The 20,364-nt window shown below is 38.6% G+C and overlaps 2 protein-coding genes across 6 annotated transcripts in view; one reads left to right on the top strand and one right to left on the bottom strand.

Annotated features, from left to right (window-relative positions):
• CPQ (carboxypeptidase Q) overlaps nucleotides 1-20,364 on the bottom strand; it is a 495,923-nt gene that overhangs the window by 111,336 nt on the left and 364,223 nt on the right. For all 5 annotated transcript variants that reach the window (XM_055348055.2, XM_063709392.1, XM_063709393.1 and 2 more), the window contains one exon: nucleotides 2,197-2,288. In XM_055348055.2, coding sequence (XP_055204030.2) covers nucleotides 2,197-2,288 — 92 coding nt within the window. The remainder of the gene's footprint in view (nucleotides 1-2,196; nucleotides 2,289-20,364) is intronic.
• Nucleotides 1-20,364, top strand: part of TSPYL5 (TSPY like 5) — a 330,888-nt gene that overhangs the window by 249,610 nt on the left and 60,914 nt on the right. The gene's annotated exons all lie outside the window — the stretch shown is intronic.

Raw genomic sequence — 20,364 nt, 5'->3', positions numbered from 1 at the left:
TATTTCTGCCAACCTCAGAATTTTAGGCATTTCCGATTTCATCCATGTGCTTTGATAGGCTACAGTGAAACTCACATTACAGAAAAATAAACCTTCTTTTTTCACATTCTAGGAATTTCAGTGATGATAAATTTTTTAGCCAGATCAATTGCAATTTAAATCCAATATTTTTCTTGGAGTAGAGTGTATTACTGAGAATAAAAGAGAGCACGGTGGCTCACACCTGTAATCCCAGCACTTTGGGAGGCCGAGGCGGGCAGATCACAAGGTCAGGAGATCGAGACCATCCTGGCTAACATGGTGAAACCCCATCTCCACTAAAAGTACAAAAAATTAGCTGGGCGTGGTGGCACACGCCTGGAGTCCCAGCTACTTGGGAGGCTGAGGCAGGAGAATCACTTGAACCCGGGAGGCAGAGGTTGCAGTGAGCCAAGATGGCGCCACTCCACTCCAGCCTGGGCAACAAAGCGAGACTCCATCTCAAAAAAAAAAAAAAAAAAAGAATAGTTATTTTAACTATTCTTTTTTTTTTTCTATAAAGTCCAATATGTATAGAATTTTAGAGCTTCTTCTTAAAAATAAGTTACTCTCTTGCCTCGAGGATAAAGTCCGCACGTCTAAATATGATTCATATGTTCTTCTTGTTCAGGCTCTTGTTTACCTCTCTGTTCCACCCTCCTACCACTGTGCATCTTGCATTCTATGCAGCAGCCACTCTGAATTCCTTTCCATTTCTCTGGTATGCTTTCCTCTGTCTCATCTCCTGCCTTTGCACACACAGGTCCCTCTGCCAAGGTGCAGTACCCACCTCCTCCCTCCCTCTCCATTTCCTTAGCTTACTTCCACTCAGTCTTCAGGTCTCAGCTTAGATGTAATTTCTTTCCCAGAAAGACTTAACACCTTATAATTCAAGTTAATCGTCAGTGTCCTTTAGAATGTAGGCTTTGTAAGGTCAGGGTAGATCTTTTTGATGCTAACATTAATGCATAACATAGTGTATGGAACATAGTACATGTTCAGAAAATATTAATTGAATGTTGCTGAATCTAGAACAACCCTTATATGATGTTGTGGTCTACCACAACACATAGAAAATGATGTTACTGACCTACCAACCAAAGGACACTTGTCTTGAATTATGTTATCCCCAGGATCACCTGAGGCCAAAAGAACTAAAGTGGTGAAAGAGTAGGGCATAGGTCATAAGTTGTCCTTTGTACAGTAAATAATTGTATTCAGTGACCAAATTCATGACTTTGAACTCATTATACTCTAACTGACTGAAATAGGGTAATAGAGACCGACTTTGAAAAAAAAAAAGTTCAAAAATAACATACACACAATTCACAAAAGAAACCCTTCTCTGATTTGGATAATTTAAGCTTGCAAGATCTGCTTCTTCTCATCTGGACATTCAGGGGAAACCATCCAGCAGCAGCAGCAGACCAAATGCTCCTCTCTGGGCAACCATCACTGCTTGCCAGCATATGCGCGTTGATTTTGGAGTTCCTCTTTGAACTAACATTTGACTTGATCTAGAGTATTTCTCAGCTTGTATATTTTGCTGTCTCAAAATTTGCTCTTGATATTAATCTCCCTATCCCCTCTCTTCCATGTGGTCTTGTATTTCTAATCATGACCATCCACAATAACCTTCCTACTTCAAGCTTCACACTTGTGTAATGACAGCTGGTGTCAAACCAAGCTGTCCTCCACATTCCCGGGACAGAGGCCTGTGGCTGCTGCCATTTCCACCACCATCATGGCAATGCTCTTGGCAGACTCAATGACTCGGAACCTGGCTCTCAAATGCCAAGGCTTCTGGGAATATGGCGGGCATTGAGGTATGGGGATAGGCTCAGTGGGGAGAGGGAATGTTTGCCTATAACTATTTCTCTGACATACATGAATACAGCAGAACTAGGGAGACTTGAAAAAAATGGCAGCATGGCAATTGGAATTTTTCTTTGGCCTCAGACTGTGGTGTAGAAGAAGAAAAGCCCTCAGCTCTACACCACAGCATCATTGGTTTACCAGTGCATTCTCATTCACAGGGCTGGAGGGAGAAGGCTCATATAAGGGTGTTTCCTAGGGCCAGTTGACCAGAAAGTATTATTGAAGTCTTAAATGGACAATGAGAGGGATTTTTGTATATTACATGTACAAATGCTTAGCAATCCACGGCTGGGTTTTTACCTTGTGTAACTGATAATACTGGAAGGCACCAACTCCACCTTGTTCTTCTGCAGTCCAGAGCACCAGCCGCAGAGTCCTCTTTGGACGCAGCCCTGGGAAAATAATAAAATAAAAAATTGATACTTTAGTTGATTTTGAATTTACAAAAAAATGGCAGGGTCCCTCATCTGCCTTGTGGAGGAAGGAGGAAATCAGAGGCACTCAACTCTCACTGGTGTGGTTGTCTCCTTCAGGGTATGGCCAGCACAGCAAAGGAGCAACTTCAGGGCTGATCTCCAGGCCAGGTTAATGGAGAAAGGGGTTGTGACAAATGCAGTTTGCAGGCCAGAAAGTGAGAGCCTCTCATCACCTCCTTAACTTGATATCCTGCCCAGCAGAACCCAATGGATGGCCAAGATCAGTGAGATATTAGATCATATCTGGAAGATGCAGTTAGGATGACCCCAAGCAGATTGTGGGGTCTTTCAATGATCTTAATTGAAATTAAATCATTTGGGTCTACTTCAGGATAAGCCATGTAGATTACTTTTTAGTCTGAATATACAAGCATAGCTAGATGCCCATGCTATCTTCAGTAATGTAATAACTGAAAAGCAGATGCAACAGTTATGCTTCTCCATGGCCAATTTCTTCTCCTACTTGGAAATAGAAGGTCATTTCCTTAAGGTCAATGAAAATTAATTGAATGAGGATGATATTTATTGACCTTATTACTACACAAACAGCTTGGTGGCAATTTTATTGACTTGTGATACACAAATTTGTATCCTGGACTTATTAAATTTTATGGCAGATGAAGTGGCTCCAGAACCATTTTTGGCTGACAATGTCAGCTCAGTGAAAGTTACCTACAAGGAAGCTGTTTCTGAAGTTAAAAAAATGGTGAGAGTATGCTAAAAGTGCTACTTTGTGACCAAGAATTAATATCGGTTCTGATTCAGACTGATAATGGCATTTCTGAGAAATAACAAAGGCAGAAAAATGTGAAGCTGTGCTTAAATCTTATTAAGAGGATTCATTTTCCCACCTCCTCATGGGGAGCCATAGGGAAGGGTTAAAATGGACTTTGAGTGGCTCTGAGATGGACACACCACATATCTCAAGTATAACCACATATGTGCTGCCACCCAGGTGTGTGGCTTTTGAAGGAGCCAGCTGGCTAACTGCAGCCTGGATGACAAATGCTTCTGGGACACAGAGCTCTCTCCTGCCTCTTCCAGGCTCCAAGAGGCACTCTCCTTTCCTAAGCCTAAGGAGCTGAAAAGGAGGAGCTACAGTTTTTCATGAAATTGAATATAGTTGTGAAGTCACTTTATACTTCAGCATGTTAACATAACTTAAAAAGCATAGGTTTAGGATGCAGGCTGACCATAGTTGCAGTTAAAGCATGGACAAGCAATTTCTACATTCAGTTCCTCAGCAATCCCATTGGTGTGTCCATCTAAGTCCATATAGAATCCAAATTCTCATCTTGGCCACTACTGTGGTCCGAGCCCCACAGTTGTCTGGATTGCTGCAGTGGCCTCCTAACTGGGCTTGCTGCTGAAGCCCTCACCTCTCTTCAGGTGATGCTTCACACTGTAGCCAGGAGGGTCTTTGTAAAAGCTAAGCCAGATCATGTCATTTCTTGGCTCAAAACCTCCAATAACCAGAAGTAAACTTCTGGAAGACAGCGATCTATGCTTTTTATTCATTGTAATGTCGCCAATTCCTAGATTGTTTGACACACATTAGGTGCCCAATAAATGGTAATGAAGGAATAAATAAATGCAAAGCTTAGTGTCTTGATTAGAATGAAATTTGAAGCCACTTCTCCAGTCTCATCTTCTAAAAGTCTTCTGCTAGCTCATTCCCAGGCAAGGTGTTATATTTGAAAAAGGCAGACAGATCTGGTGAATCCTGCTATCATTAGGCACTAGCTGTGTAACTACTGGGAAACGTATTTACCTGAACTTATGCCTCTTTATCTGAAAGATGAAGATAATATTACGTGCCTATGCCATCATCCTTTTTCAAATTAAATGAGATGTGATAACACATGTAAGACAACCCTGGGGCTGGCATGTAATTGGCATTCAATAAGTGAAAAATAAAACCACATAACACACTTTCACCTCACAGAGTAGAAGGAACATCTAAATGCTCAGAGAGGAAATTCTTCCAAAGGCCTTTGAGCACTTGGAGAACAAGAATTCTAGAGTGCCCACTACTTGCTCCACCGAGTCAAACCACCTGCCCACATTCATAGCGCAAACTTAATAAACTGTAGTCTGAGGAAGAAATCTAATCAGGATTGCCAAATATAACAATCTTTGGTTTCTTTCAAAGGAATGTGCTTAAAGTCAATTTAAATGAAATTACTTGCTTGTAATATAGGCAAAAATAAGAAAGGATAAAGTACTATTATTGTTTATAGGCTGCAAATAAAAATTCTAAACATTTTTTAAATCCACAAGAAAAGGAAAAAATACCCTTTTTTTTTTTTACATATCTCTGCACCTACCAGTAAAATATTACCAAATTATTAAAATGACGAAGTTCTCTAAATAAGAATAAACAGGCAGCACAGGCTACAGAATATTCATTTTTTAAAAGCAAATGCTCTGAATATCCATATAGATTTTGTGTGCCAAGTGAAAGTTATTATCCTACAGGGTTAGTCTCCTTTACATTCCAAATCAGCCACATGGCCAGTGATGTATTAAGGTAATAAAGAAGTAATTGATTCGAAGTGAGGAATGCTAAGGCCTCAACACAACAACAGCATAGTTGGTGCACAGCTGGCCCTAAAAAGACTAACAAGCCTGCTCAAGCCCTTGAGAAGCTTAGCACTCATTAGCAGGGAACCCTAGCACCTACTTCACAGAGTGAAGGCCTTAGGAAGAAGTTAGGAAGCCAGTGGGTTAGCAAATGTTGAATCCAAAGTCTCTTTCTACTCTGACAATCTGATTGTCCCTGAACCTAAGAGAAATGCGTGAGGTTTCATTCAAGAATTAGACCTTAAACCTAGTGGGGAGTTCAGGTCCCCAGGCTACCTAAATCCATGATGGACGGTGTAGGGTACAGAAAGGCATTGGCTGTGGAGTCTGAATGAGCTGTGTTTTACTCCTGGCTCTGCCACTTCTGGCTCTGTGAGATTAGATTAATTATAATACCTAATTTCTTCATCTATATAATAAGGAAAATGGTAATTGCCTGCTGGGATTGTTATGAAAGTTAAATAAAACAAAGCAAATGTATATCAAGCATAGTCCTGGCACATAGTAGGTTTTCAAGAATTGTTTATTAGCTTCTCTCTCCACCACTCTAGACCTTTCTGGTCAGTGCCAACAGTCACCAGGGAGAGCATGTGGGAGAACTAGGTGAGACACATGGTCCTCAGACCGCTTCCTTAGGAGCCCCAGAACACCTTTGTTTATACAGCATGCATAAACCCAGCCAAGGGAAAGCACAGATTTTATCTAACCTGTAGGAAAATACATAACTTCTTTCAGTACAAAAAGCTCCCTCATCCCAATATAGAGCATATACAAATCTAAATAAATAGAAACAGGTTCTTCCCTTTTAAAATGAGGGCCAATCAGAATGTTTAGTTTTTGGATAAAGTCAAAAGGCTAAATATATCCGAAATCTGAAGACAATTGATATAAGGACATCTATATTTATCATTTTCAAATGACAGAACTTATTGTGTATCTTAAATCCAAACTAGTTTTAAAAGCCACAAGTCTTAAATATATACAGGAAAGCAACGACAACAACAATAATAAAGCAGTAACAATGATAGTAACAAAACAAAGTAATATGAGGTCAAATGTAGGGAATTAATTCTGTGGCAGATTTGGGATAAGTGGAAGCTCTGCTGTAAGCCTGGCCCCCAGTCTGGCGCTGGCTTGGTAGCATGCAGCTCCAGTCCAAGGCAAGCACATGAGGGAAAGTCCTAGAATTTGAAGACGCAGGGAGGACCATGCCGAGTCTTAGCTTGCTAGGAGTCAGGTCTCACTGAGGTTTTGTTAGAGGAGAGGCAATCGGTTCTCCTATAAATATATAGAAGTTGCCAGAGATGCCTTGACATCCTGGAATCTACAGTATGATTTCCAGATAATGCAACAGTATATAGCCAACATGGTTTTCCTCTAAAGCAACATAAACTTCCAATAATGTGTCAGAACTTGGTTTTGGTTTATGAAATAGGATACACAGGCATTTCATTTTCATTTCATTGAGGAGAGTAATAATAATAGGGAGAAGAGAAATGATGAAAAAGATCTCTTTGGACTTTTTTTTCATTATTCTTAAAGAATTCTGAGAGAGAACTATCATTAAGCTGATAATCTGAAAGGTCAGTTGACTGTCTTACACTTGCACAAAGAGAGGGGCAGAGCAAAGTAAACTTGGCTCTCAGCAGAAAAAGATTAATCCAGCTTTGTAGACAGCTTTCCTAAATCATGAAATTTATAGAACACTGTTTCTTAAGAATATATATTGACCCTAACACCCATTTACTATTCGGTTTCAACCCTCCAGAACTATACATAAGTATCATTCTCCCTTCTGTGATCTAACTTTGCAGAGAAAACACAACTTCCTTCTGCAGTAAATATACTCATTTCCTACTAGTTCACAAATACACCTGTTGTCCCACTCTCTTTCAGCAACAGCCCAGAAGAGAGTGCCTACACTTAAAGAGATTTATATTCCTGCAATAAACTTAACTAATAAGAGTACAGTATCCGAGACATAAAAGTAAATAATGACATGGTAGCGTGTGAATTGAATGACAAGAGGTAGTAAAGCAGAGTGGTTAAATGCATGGGTTTGGGGGCTGAGACCTCTTTCTGCTTTGGGCAAATTACATAATCTGTCATGTAATTTATGAGCACATTATCACTGATAAAATAGGGGCATGGTTAGACAAAAATTAATTATTTTAGTGGAGTAAACTGCAACTACTTCTCTTTAAAGGCAGAACAGAAGATCACCTTGAAGAAGATCTTTGTTTTTGGAAGAATCCCATGGTGTCTTTCTTAGTTATGTAAATATAAAGCAATTAGGCATTTTGGGGGAGCATTAGGGCAGGGCAACAAACTGTTTTTTAAACTCCATCTTGCAAACTGCTACCTTTTGAGCCACCCCGAGAAACAATCTGCACACTTGGCAGGAGGAGAATCTGTGTGGAAAAAGGAGCCCAGGGCCTTCTGGGGGGAAGCTCTAGTGTCTTCATCCCCGTTTCCTCGAACTGGAAGCCAGGGATGAGAGATCTGTTGGGTCAGGATGACACTGACTAAGGTCCCGGAGCAGGGAAGGTCCTGGAAGCCATGGAAATAAAGTGATCCTAAAGAAGGGCGGAATCTGGGCTGTTGATCTGGGCTCAACAAAATGGCCTCAGATTCTAGGAGAAGGACTAATTTCACACTAGCATGAGGCCAACTCCAGAAGCGCCTCCAGACCAGCCAGCCTGGCACAGTGGTTATGATTTAGGGAACAATGGCTGAGGATGGAAATGTAAACAAAGAGAGTTGTAACCTTGTCACCCAAAATGGGTACCCTGTGACATGGATGTGCAAATGGTGCCATGCAGCAGACACCAGAGAGGGCAGCAGTCACAGACAGATCCAGCTATGGGCTTCTGCAGGAGGACTGACCCATTTGGCCTGAGTAAAGTCAGGATTCATGGACAATTCAGGGGCAGTGGGAGGGATCTCAAGAGGAGATAATAGACTTCCTGCTAATAAGCCCCGTGGAGACTTGGGTGATTAACTGTAAAGAAGATTAAAGAGATGTGATAATATGTATAACCTGTGTTTGTGGACCAGGTCTTAACAGCTATAATTTCCATAATTCAAAGGCAACAGTCCTACCTCATTATAATGATTAAGATTCTATTAGCCAGGAAAATCACTATTAATCATTGGTGAAGCAGAAACATTATGACTCCAAGTGCATAAAGGCCATTTCTGGCCTAGCCCAGTTTTCCACTCTCATTCTCTGCTTCTGCTTATTATATTTTTTATTTTTTTATTTCCATAGGTTATTGGGGTACAGGTGGTGTTTGGTTACATGAGTAAGTTCTTTGGTGGTGATTTGTGAGATTTTGGTGCACCCATCACCTGAGCAGTACACACTGCACCCAATTTGTGGTCTTTTATCCCTCAACTCCTTCCCACCCTTTCCCTCTGAGTCCCCAAAGTCCATTGTGTCTTTCTTATGCCTTTGCATCCTCATAGCTTGGCTCCCACATATGAATGAGAACATACAATGTTTGTTTTTCCATTCCTGAATTACTTCACTTAGAATAATAGTCTCCAGTCTCATCCAGGTCACTGCGAATGCCATTAATTCATTCCTTTTTATGGTTGAGTAATATATATAGTATATATATATAGTGTATATATATATAGTATATACATAGTGTATATATATAGTGTATATATATAGTGTGTATATATATACACTACAGTTTCTATATATATACTATATATACTGTATATATATACAATATATATACTGTATATATACTATATATATACTGTGTATATATATAGTATATATACACAGTATATATATAGCATATATACTGTGTATATATATAGTATATATATACACAGTATATATACTATATATATACACAGTATATATGCTATATATATACTGTGTATATATACTATATATATACTGTGTATATATACTGTGTATATATACTGTGTATATATACACTGTATATACTATATATATAGTATATATATACGTTTTTGGAATTGCAAATTGTGCTGCTATAAACGTGTGTGCAAGTATCTTTTTCATTTAATGACTTCTTTTCCACTGGGTAGATAGCCAGTAGTGGGATTGCTGGATCAAATGGTAGTTCTACTGTTAGTTCTTTAAGGAATCTCCCCACTGTTTTCCATAGTGGTTGTACTAGTTTACATTCCCACCAGCAGTGTAGGAGTGTTCCCTATTCACTGCATCCCTGCCAACATCAATTATTTTTTGATTTTTTGAGTATGGCCATTCTTGCAGGAGTAAGGTAGTATTGCATTGTGGTTTTGATTTGCATTTCCCTGATCATTAGTGATGTTGAGCATTTTTTCATATGTTTGTTGGCCATTTGTATATCTTCTTTTGAGAATTGTCTATTCATGTCTTTAGCCCACTTTTTGATGGGATTGTTTATTTTCTTGCTGGTTTGTTTGAGTTCACTGTAGATTCTGGATATTAGTCCTTTGTCAGATGTATAGATTGTGAAGATGTTCTCCCACTCTGGGTTGTCTGTTAACTCTGCTGACTGTTCCTTTTGCCATGCAAAATCTCTTAAGTTTAATTAAATCCCATTATTTATCTTTGTTTTTATTGCATTTACTTTTGGGTTGTTGATCATGAAATCCTTGCCTAAGCCAATGTCTAGAAGGGTTTTTCCAATGTTATCTTCTGGAATTTTTATAGTTTCAGGACTTAGATTTAAATCCTTGATCCATTTTGAGTTGATTTTTGTATAAGGTGAGAGATGAGGATCCAGTTTCATTCTCCTACTTGTGGCTTGCCAATTATCCCAGCACCATTTGTTGAATAGGGTGTCCTTTCCCAACTTTACGTTTTTGTTTGCTTTGTTGAAGATCAGTTGGCTGTAAGTATTTGGGTTTATTTCTGGGTTCTCTATTCTGTTCCATTGGTCTATGTGCCTAATTTCATGTCAGTACCATCCTGTTTTGGTGACTATGGCCTTATAGTATGGTTTGTAATCAGGTAATGTGACACCTCCAGATTTATTCTTCTTGCTTAGTCTCGCTTTAGCTATGTGGGCTCTTTTTTTGGTTCTGTATGTATTTTAGGACTGGTTTTGTTTGTTTGTTTGCTTGCTTTTAAATTCTGTGAAGAATGATGGTGGTATTTTGATAGGAATTGCACTGAATTTATAGATTGCTTTTGGCAGTATGGTCATTTTCACAATATTGATTCTACCTATTCGCAAGCATGGGATGTGTTTCCATTTGTTTGTGTTGTCTATGATTTCTTTCAGCAGTGTTTTGTATCCTTGTACAGGTCTTTCACATCCTTGGTTAGGTATATTCCTAAGTATTTTATTATATTATCTTTTTGCAGCTATTTTAAAAGGGGTTGAGTTCTTGATTTGATTCTCAGCTTGGTCGCTATTGGTATATAGAAGACCTACTGATTTCTGTACGTTAATTTTGTATCTGGAAACTTTTCTGAATTCTTGTATCAGTTCTAGGAGCTTTCTGGAGGAGTCTTTAGGGTTTTCTAGGCAAACAATCATATCATCAGCAGACAGCGACAGTCCCAATTTGGATGCCCTTTATTTCTTTCTCTTGTCTGACTGCTCTGGCTAGGACTTCCAGTTCTATGTTGAAGAGGAGTGGTGAGAGTGGGCATCCTTGTCTTGTCCCAGTTCTCAGAGGGAATGCTTTCAACTTTTCCCCATTCAGTATTATGTTGGCTGTGGGTTTGTCATAGATGGCTTTCATTACATTGAGGTATGTCCCTTATATGCTGATTTTGCTGAGAGTTTTAATCATAAAGGGAAGCTAGATTTTGTGGAATGCTTTTTCTGCATCTATTGAGATGATCATGTAATTTTTGTTTTTGATTCTGCTTATGTGGTGTATCACATTTATTGACTTGTGTATGTTAAACCATTCCTGTGTCCCTGGTATGAAACCCACTTGATCATGGTGGATTATCTTTTTGATACGTTGTTGGATTTGGTTAGCTAGTATTTTATTAAGGATTTTAGCATCTATATTCACCAGGGATATTGGTCTTTAGTTTTCTTTTTTGGTTATGTCCTTTCCTGGTTTTGGTATTAGGGTGGTACTGGCTTTATAGAATGATTTAAGGACTGTTCCCTCTTTCTCTATCTTGTGGAATAGTGTCAATAGAATTGGTACCAATTCTTCTTTGAATATCTGGTAGAATTCTGGGTGAATCCATCTGGTCTTGGGCTTTTTTTGTTGGTAATTTTTTAATTATCATTTCAATCTTGCTGCTTGTTTTTGGTCTGTTCAGAATATCTAATTCTTTCCGATCTAAGCTAGGAAGGTTGTATCTTTTCAGGAATGTATCCATCTCCTGTAGGTTTTCTAGTTTATGCACATAAAGGTGTTCATAGTACCCTAGAATGACCTTTTGTGTTTCTGTGGTGTCAGTTGTAATATGTCCCTTTCATTTCTAATTGAGCTTATGTTGCTTTTCTCTCTTCTTTCCTTGTTTAATCTTGCTAATGGTCTATCAATTTTATCTATCTTTCCAAAAAACCAGCTTTTTGTTTCGTTTGTCTTTTGTATTTTCTTGTTTCAATTTCATTTAGTTATGCTCTGATCTTAGTTATTTCCTTTCTTCTGCTGGGTTTGGGATTGGTTTGTTTTTGTTTCTCTAGTTCCTTGAGATGTGACCTTAGAATCTCAATTTGTGCTCTTTCAGACTTTTTGAGGTAGGCATTTAATGCTATGAACTTTCCTCTTAGCACCGCGTTTGTTGTATCCCAGAGGTTTTGATAGGTTATGTCACTATTGTCACTCAGTTCAAAGAATTTTTTAATTTTCATCTTGACTTCAATTATGACCCAATGATCATTCAGGAGCAGTTTATTTAATTTCCTTGTATTTGCCTGGTTTTGAAGGTTCCTTTTAGAGTTGATTTCCAGTTTTATTCCACTGTGGTCTGAGAGAGTACTTGATATAATTTCAATTTTCTTGAATTTATCAAGACTCGTTTTGTGGCCTATCATATGGTCTATCTTGGAGAAAGTTCCATGTGCTGATGAATAGAATGTATATACTGCAGTTCTTGGGTAGAATGTTCTGTAAATATCCGTTAAGTCTATTTATTCCAGGGTGTAGTTTAAATCCATTGTTTCTTTGTTGACTTTCTGTGTTGATGAACTGTCTAGTGCTGTCAGTGGAGTACTGAAGTCCCCCACTATTACTGTGGTGCTGTCTATCTTACTTCTCAGGTCAATTACTAATTGTTTTATAAATTTGGGAGCTCCAGTGTTAGGTGCATATATATTTAGAATTGTGATATTTTCCTGTTGGACAAGGCCTTTTATCATTATATAATGACCCTCTGTCTTTTTTAACTGCTAGAGCCTTAAAGTTTGTTTTGTCTGATATAAGAATAGCTACTCCTGCTCACTTTCGTGTCCATTTGCATGGAATCTCTTTTTCTATCCCTTTACCTTAAGTTTATGTGAGCACTTAAGTGTTAGGTGTGTCTCTGAAGGCAGCAGATGGTTGGTGAATTCTTATCCATTCTGCAATTCTGTATCTTTTAAGTGGAGCATTTAAGCCATTTACATTCATCATTAGTATTGAGGTGTGAGGTACCATTCCATTCATCATGCTATTTGTTGCCTGTATACTTTGGTTTTTTGCTTTTTGTTTTTAAATTGTATTTTTGTTTTATAGGTCCTGTGTGATTTATGCTTTAAAGAGGTTCTGTTTTGATGTGTTTCCAGGATTTGTTTCAAGATTTAGAGCTCCTTTTAGCGGTTCTTGTACTGGTGGCTTGGTAGTGGCAAATTCTCTCAGCATTTGTTTGTCTGAAAAAGGCTGTATCTTTCCTTCATTTATGAAGCTTAATTTCGCCGGGTACAAAATTCTTGGCTGATAAAATGTTTTGAGGGGGCTGAAGATAGGGCCCCAATGCCTTTTAGCTTGCAGGGTTTCTGCTCAGAAATCTGCTGTTAATCTGATAGGTTTTCCTTTATAGTTTATCTGGTGTTTTTGCCTCACAGCTGTTAAGATTCTTTCCTTCATCTTAACTTTAGATAACCTGAGGACAATGTGCCTAGGTGGTGATCTTTTTGTGATGAATTTCCCAGTGTTCTTTGAGTTTCTTGTATTTGGATGACTAGTTCTCTACCAAGGCTGGGGAAGTTTTCCTCAATTATTCTCTAAATATATTTTCCAAACTTTTAGATTTCTCTTCTTCTTCAGCAATGCCAATTATTCTTAGGTTTTATAGTTTAACATAATCCCAGACTTCTTGGAGGCTTTGTTTATATTTTCTTATTCTTTTTTCTTTGTCTTTGCTTAATTCGAAAACTTTGTCTTCAAGCTCTGAAGTTCTTTCTTTTGCTTGTTCAATTCTATTGCTGAGACTTTCCAGAGCATTTTGCATTTCTATGTGTGTCCATTGTTTCCTGAAGTTTTGATTGTTTTTTATTTATGCTATCTATTTCACTGAATATTTCTCCCTTCACTTCTTGTATCATTTTTTTGGATTTCCTTACACTGGGCTTTGTTTCTCTCTGGTGCCTCCCTGATTAGCTTAACAACTAACCTTCTGAATTCTTTTTCAGGTAGATCAGGGATTTCTTCTTGGTTTGGATCCATTGTTGGTGAGCTAGTGTGATTTTTTGGGGGGGGTGTTAAAGAATGCTGTTTTGTTATATTACCAGAGTTGGTTTTCTGGTTCCTTCTTATTTGGGTCAGCTCTGTCAGAGGGAAGGTCTAAGGCTCAAGCCTGGTGTTCAGTTCCTTTTGTCTCACAGGGTGTTTCCTTGATGTAGTACTCTCCCCCTTTTCCTAGGGATGTGGCTTCCTAAGAGCTGAGCTGTAGTGATTGTTATCTCTCTTCTGCATCTAGCCTCCCAGCAAGTCTACCAGGTTCTGGGCTGGTACTGGGGTCATCTGCACAGAGTCCTGTGATGAACTGTCTATGGGTCTCTCAGCCATGGATATTAGCATCTGCTCTGGTGGAGGTGGCAAGGAGGTGAAATGGACTCTGTGAGGATACCTTAGCTTTGATTGATTAGTGCACTATTTTTGTGCTGGTTATCCTCCTGCTGGGAGGTGGCACATTCAAGAGAGCATCATCTGTGGTATTATGGGGAGGAACACGTGGTGGGTGGGTCCCTAGAACTGCCAAGAGTATATGCCCTTTGTCTTCAGCCACCAGGGTATGTAGGGAAGGACCACCAGGTGGGGGCAGGGCTAGGCATGTCAGACTCTTCTTGGGCAGGTCTTGCTATGGCTGCTGTGGAGGATGGGGTTGAAGTTTCTAGGGCAATGGAGTTATGTTCCTAGAAGGATTATGGCTCTCTCTGCTGTGTAATGCAGGTTGTCAGGGAAGTAGGGGAAAGCCGGCAGTCACAGGCCTCATCCAGCTCCCAGGCAACCCAAAGGGCTGATCTCACTCTCACCGTGCCCCTCCCAACAGCACCAAGTCTGTTTCCAGGCGGTGGGTGAGCAGGGCTGAGAACTTGCCCCAGGCTACTTGCCTCCCAGCTGCAAAAGTAAGTAGGGCTTTCCTTCTTCCCTTGCCTGTGGAGTCTGCACACCGCATTCATGCCCTTCCCCCAGTTCTGGCCAGGAGACTTTTTGATCAGCTCAAATTGTTACAAAGTTCAGCTGGAGGTTTCCTTCTCCCTGTGGCCTTTTCCCAGTGCCTCTAGCACCCCCTCCTCAATGACCCCTGTGAGGTGAGGCAGAAGTGGCTTGCTAGGGGAGCCAGCGAGCCCACAGGGACTTTTCTGCTGCTTCTTCTAACCCCATATTTTGCTCGGCCCTCTACATTGACTCAGCTGCATGTAAGGTCAGAATCTTCTCCCGTACTCTAGAACTTCAGGTTCCCTCTCCAGTAGGGATATATGTTCAGGGGCAGATGATCTCCTTTTCCCACTTCTACAGTTTTTTGGGGTGTCTTACAGTATTTGGGGTGTCTCCCAGGTCCTGCAGGAGTAATCTGCTTCCTTCAGAGCGTCTATGGGTTCTCTTGGCTTTCCTAATGTATTCCTGCAGTCATTCTTGAGTAAAAGTTCACAATGCAAGTCTCCACACACTGTTCTGTCCATCCGAGTGACAGCTGCAATCTAGTCTTGCTTCCGGTCTGCCATCATGGTCTGCTTCTGCTTCTCATCCTAAGCTCTAGCTATACCATATTTCCTACCAGTCCCTGAACAGGCCATGTTATCTCAGAGTTTTGACATTTTGTATATGCTCTTCTTCCTATCTAGAATACCTCTTCACCTTTTCCATCTAGGAAACTCCTATTCATTGAACAAAGCCTATCTCTATAATACTTTCTCTGGGAAGGCTCCCCTAACTCAAAGGCAGAGTTGGCTGCCCCTTTCTCAATGTTCCTCTAGAACTGCATGCATAACTCTATTTTCATGTTCAGCCACCCTTAAATGTTGATCTTCCCGTTAGACCATTAACTTTCTGATACTCATTTCCCTTTTTCATAATCTGGCCCAATACCTGACATTTAACAATTGCTGAATAAATTTTTGTTTATTTGATTGACTGAATGAATATATTTGTATAAATATAAATAAAAGGGACCACCTTTTCATTTAATCTAAAGCATGCATTGCCTACTCAGTTTAGAAAGTTGGTAAAAGATACCATTTTTGTGAGACCAAAGCACAAGTAACATAGGTTAAAACACCCCAGTAGCCAAGATAATTAAATGTGCTTCAGCTTTGACATTTGCTTTAGTTGCCATTACATTACCTACTTTTGTAGCACAGCTGGGTCTACTCAAAATTTAATACATCAACAGCTCTTGTTGACTAAGTCATTAAATAAATATGTAATGGTCACCAAAATTTTCCATCAGCTAACTGAATTATATGATAGGTATTTACATTTTAAACTCTGGGAGCTCTCTTTAATTATTTTATTTTTAAAATTATTTTGATAATTTTTCTGAATATAAATACAATATATAGCAACATATCTTTTTTAAAATTTAAAATTGAGAGAAACAAAAAATTAGAAACCAAAACAACTTGTAAGAATATTGTTATACTTCTTTACATTTTTTGTAAACAAATGTATGTATACAAATATGTACGTACAAAAATTATAAATGTATGTAAACAATAGTAGTTTTCTACTGCCCTTTCCACTTAAAGTCAGGGCACATATGGTCCTTATTATAATCAATAATGTTCAAAAATGGTTCTTCACTTATTTTAGCTACTCCCTTATTATTGGGCATTTAAGGATTTTATTCTTGGGACAAGTTCTTAAAAATAGAATTATAGAACTGAGTTTAAACAGTATAAACATTCTTAAGGTTCTTGACACATGCCCACCAATGCCCTAAAGAAAGGTTACCAATTTATATTTCTACCAGCAATGCCTGAGAAAAGTTACTTTTGCTTAATGTAGAACTTTAAAATCTTATCTTCTTTTTTATGTGTCATATTGTTTCTATTTTTCTACACTATATTCTGTTCATTTTCACACACATGCACACACAATCTATAGTCTATTTTACCTTGATTGAGATAATTGTTAAGTTTATATCCGATGCCTGGCAAGAGTTAAAATATGTGAATTTGTTTTTTTTTTTAATTTAAATTGCCTGATAGTAGGGCTCTTTTATCAACACATGTCTAAGATAATGCTAGTATCATGTAGGAATCACAAGCCTGATCTAGTTGGCATTTTAAAACATGCTATTTCTTTTTCTCTATCATTATTTACCGTGTTTTTATGTGCAAGGAGAAATTGAGAAGCCTGGCTAATAATAGATTTGAACTCTGAATCACACTTTTGTTAAGAGTTCTACCTTACAAAAACATCAACTGGTGAGAAGTTAAACAACAGTACAATTTTAAAGAAAATGATGGTAAATCAAGTACAAGTACCAAAACCTCCTTTTACAAATTTACATTTACCAAAATGGTTTTTTAAATTTTATTTTTTGTGAAGATCAAGCTGTGTGAGGAAAAACAACTGTTTGTACTTGAATCATGTATTATAAAAAAGTAATGCATCTCCAACAAGCAACTGAGATGAGAAAATTTCTGGGATCCCTTTTCAATACCAAACAGCAAATATGAAGCATAAGTTTTTTTTTAATATAATGCAGGAATCATTATTAAGCTACTTCTGTTAACATGCTCCTTTTTGTGATTATGGTGGAGAAGATGTTATCTACATTTTCAAAGATTTTCCTTGTGTATAAAATTAGTAATGAAGTTATCTATACTCAATGAAAGGATTAATCCTTTATTGTTTTTGACCAGTAATTAATGTAATTTTTAATTATTGGTCACATTTAAGTTTAGGTTTTCAGACCATAGTACATTTGGGGTAGTACTAATCCTTTTTTTTTTTTTTGAGATGGAGTCTCCCTCTGTCACCCAGGTTGGTGTACAGTGGTGCAATCTCAGCTCATTGCAACCTCCGACTCCTGGGTTCAAGTGATTCTCATGCCTCTGCCTCCAGAGATTACAGGCATTTGTCACCATGCCCAGCTAGTTTTATATTTTTAGTAGAGATGGGGCTTTGCCATGTTGGCCAGGCTTGTCTTGAACTCCTGACCTCAAGTGATCTGCCCGCCTCGGCCTCCCAAAGTGCTGGGATTACAGGTGTGAGCCACTGCGCCTGACCACTGAACCCACTTTTGAAATCAGTTTCAAACAAAAACTCACCTTCTTGAGCACTGCTCTATTCTCAGCCCCCAAAGAGATTGCTGAATACTCTTGCTAAAGGAAAATCTCACCATGCAAATAATAAGATTATACGAACATCCCTGGAACTCTCCCCCTCCTTTACATTCCTACTGTGGCTATCATAATTTAAGCCCTTTGAATTGTTGCAATCTCCAACTAACTGCTTCCACCAATCCTCTTGGTATAACTGCTGCCAGATTCATCTTCTTAGAATACTGCTTTGAACATGTCACTGGCTGCATGAAAACCTTTAATCATCCCTTATCATCTATAGCAGTCATCTGCCTCCAACCTCTTTTGAACATGTATCTCTATCAATAAAACAATTTTGAGTGTGGATCACCACATATGCATATTTACATATAAATGACACATATACAACATTGTCAATACAAGAAATTATTAGTAAAATATATTTCTTTTTCTATATAAAGAATACATCTTTTTCTATATACAAATGTATTTTCCTACACACTACCTAACTTTGGACGCCACTGGTCTATGGGATAGACCATCCTCTTTAGTATAGCATTCAAGGCCCTATGTAGATAGATTCCGATCTGCCTCCCAGAGTTACCTCCAACTACTCCCTTTTCCAAAAGCCTCATTTCCATGTAAATTGACCTCCTCACTTTCTTTCCATTTCTGTGCTTTTCCTCACACCATTTATGCCATCTGGTTTGTCCTTTCTTTTTCTCTCAACTTATGCATATCTCAACTATCTTACAAGATCCAGCTCCAATTCCTCCTGCTCCACTCTCTCCTTTCTCCGGACTTCAAAACTGTTATTTTCTGTTCTAACCATTTGGCAGTTAATTATGATTAATGTAGTTTTCACACACAGCCCCTGGTAAATCAAAGAGACCTATACGTATTTGTTAATGTATGTATTACCATGTGTAACAGAATTTTAAGCTGCAACAATAGCGATATGGATCAGATTTATAAAAAGAACTTTTGGACAAAGGATATTTTTGAACATTAAATCATTAATATTATTATTATTATTATTATTGTTATTGCTTGTTTTTTGAGATGGAGTCTTGCTCTGTTGCCCAGCCTGGAGTGCTGTGGCATGGTCTTGGCTTTCTGCAACCTCTGCCCCCCAGGTTCAAGCGATTCTCCTGCCTCAGCCTCTTGAGTAGCTGGGGTTACAGGTGCCTGCCACCACATATGCCTAAGGGAGAGTAAAGCCTGGAAATAAGGCTGGTCTTGGGCAGGTGGGGTAGGTGGAAATAGGCTGGAATCCTTGAGTTCCTATTAGATCTGGGCCATTATAATTGGCGACTCTACAAATACTGAACCCTACCCACAGGGACATAGGACTGGCATTTCTTCGAGGAAAGTATTTGGCCTCTCAGGGGAAGGGCTATTTATCTCAAACATTTTCATTCTTCAATTATGGGAAGCACAAGACACATTTGCATCCTTGAGATAAAAGAAAATTTAGAGCAAACTGTGAGGTGTTTACATGAAATTTCAGCGCTTCACATTTTATGCACCTTACATTGCTAAGGTAATGGATTAGCTGACCTTACGGAGCTTTTGCTTTTTGGGGTCATTTTGATATATCTTCTAAGTAAAAGCTGTTAAGGTAAGGGAGAAATTTTATATAGATTCTTAAAAGTATTTCTAGGAGCTTGTAAAAATTTACTTAAAACCTCAGGGGAATATTGTCTAAAAAAGACTCCCCAAGTTTATCTGCTGCCCTACTAGGGTCAAGTGTACAGAGGTGTATTCAGTCTGTGAACACTCTGTTTTTGAAATGAAACCAAATCCATGCAGAGTTATGTGCTGAGTGTGGGAAGGAATGCTATGCCTCCATTCTCAGCACTTTCCCAGGACCCCCGTCCTCAAACCTTAAAACCAATCTATTAGAGTTTTTTCCCCTATGTAGTCACCATTTCAAGAACATGCCCCAACATTTAAATTTCAACATTGAACACATTGAAACACATCATCACTGTCCTTCTTGGATGCACAAGCATGCATTTAAGAATTCTATTTCATAAAAGAAGAAACTAAAATTTTGCAATAGAAGTAGTAAATATACAAGTCAATAAATACTCATTTGGACTAACTGTGCAGAAATAAAAAAGATTAAATGCCACAATCATTGCGACTCTGAATATCAGATTCATCCATTCACCAACTATTCCTGGTCCAGGAACCAAGGCACTGGGTGCCGAAGAAATCATTATCTTTGAACTCATGAAACTTACAATCCAGAGGACAAAAAGGGTAAAAAGTTCCCACATTATTCTTATCATCATCACCATCACCCACATCATTGTAGTAGGTGTTTTGCATTCATGTGAAGAACTGATTTTTTTAAAATTAAGTTATTATTTTTCTGGAGAGAGAGAGAGAGAGCGCACACTGGGTCCAAGAGAAGAAGTGAGGGCTAGGGAAGAAAGCTAATAAAGGAAAGGATTGGATGAGAGTAATGGCATAGTGGAGAAAGCATCTGCAGCAAAGCTGGCCAACATTCAGGGCAAAATTGGGGAGAAGGGACCAAGATTGACTGGGCACTCTATGCTGTGCCAGTCACTGTGCTAAATGTTTTTAGACAATAGCTCATATAATTTTCAAAATATTACCTCATTTAATTCTGCAAAGCAAGTAATATTGTCATCCTGTTTCACAAATAATAAAACTAAGAGGTAGAGAAATTAAGTCACTTGACCAGTATTATACAGCCAATAAGTCAGAGCCAGGATTCAAACCTAGGACTGCCT

Source organism: Gorilla gorilla, chromosome 7, assembly GCF_029281585.2.
Source record: "Gorilla gorilla gorilla isolate KB3781 chromosome 7, NHGRI_mGorGor1-v2.1_pri, whole genome shotgun sequence".
Classification (NCBI taxonomy): domain Eukaryota; kingdom Metazoa; phylum Chordata; class Mammalia; order Primates; family Hominidae; genus Gorilla; species Gorilla gorilla.
This window is presented reverse-complemented; position numbering and strand designations above follow the sequence as displayed.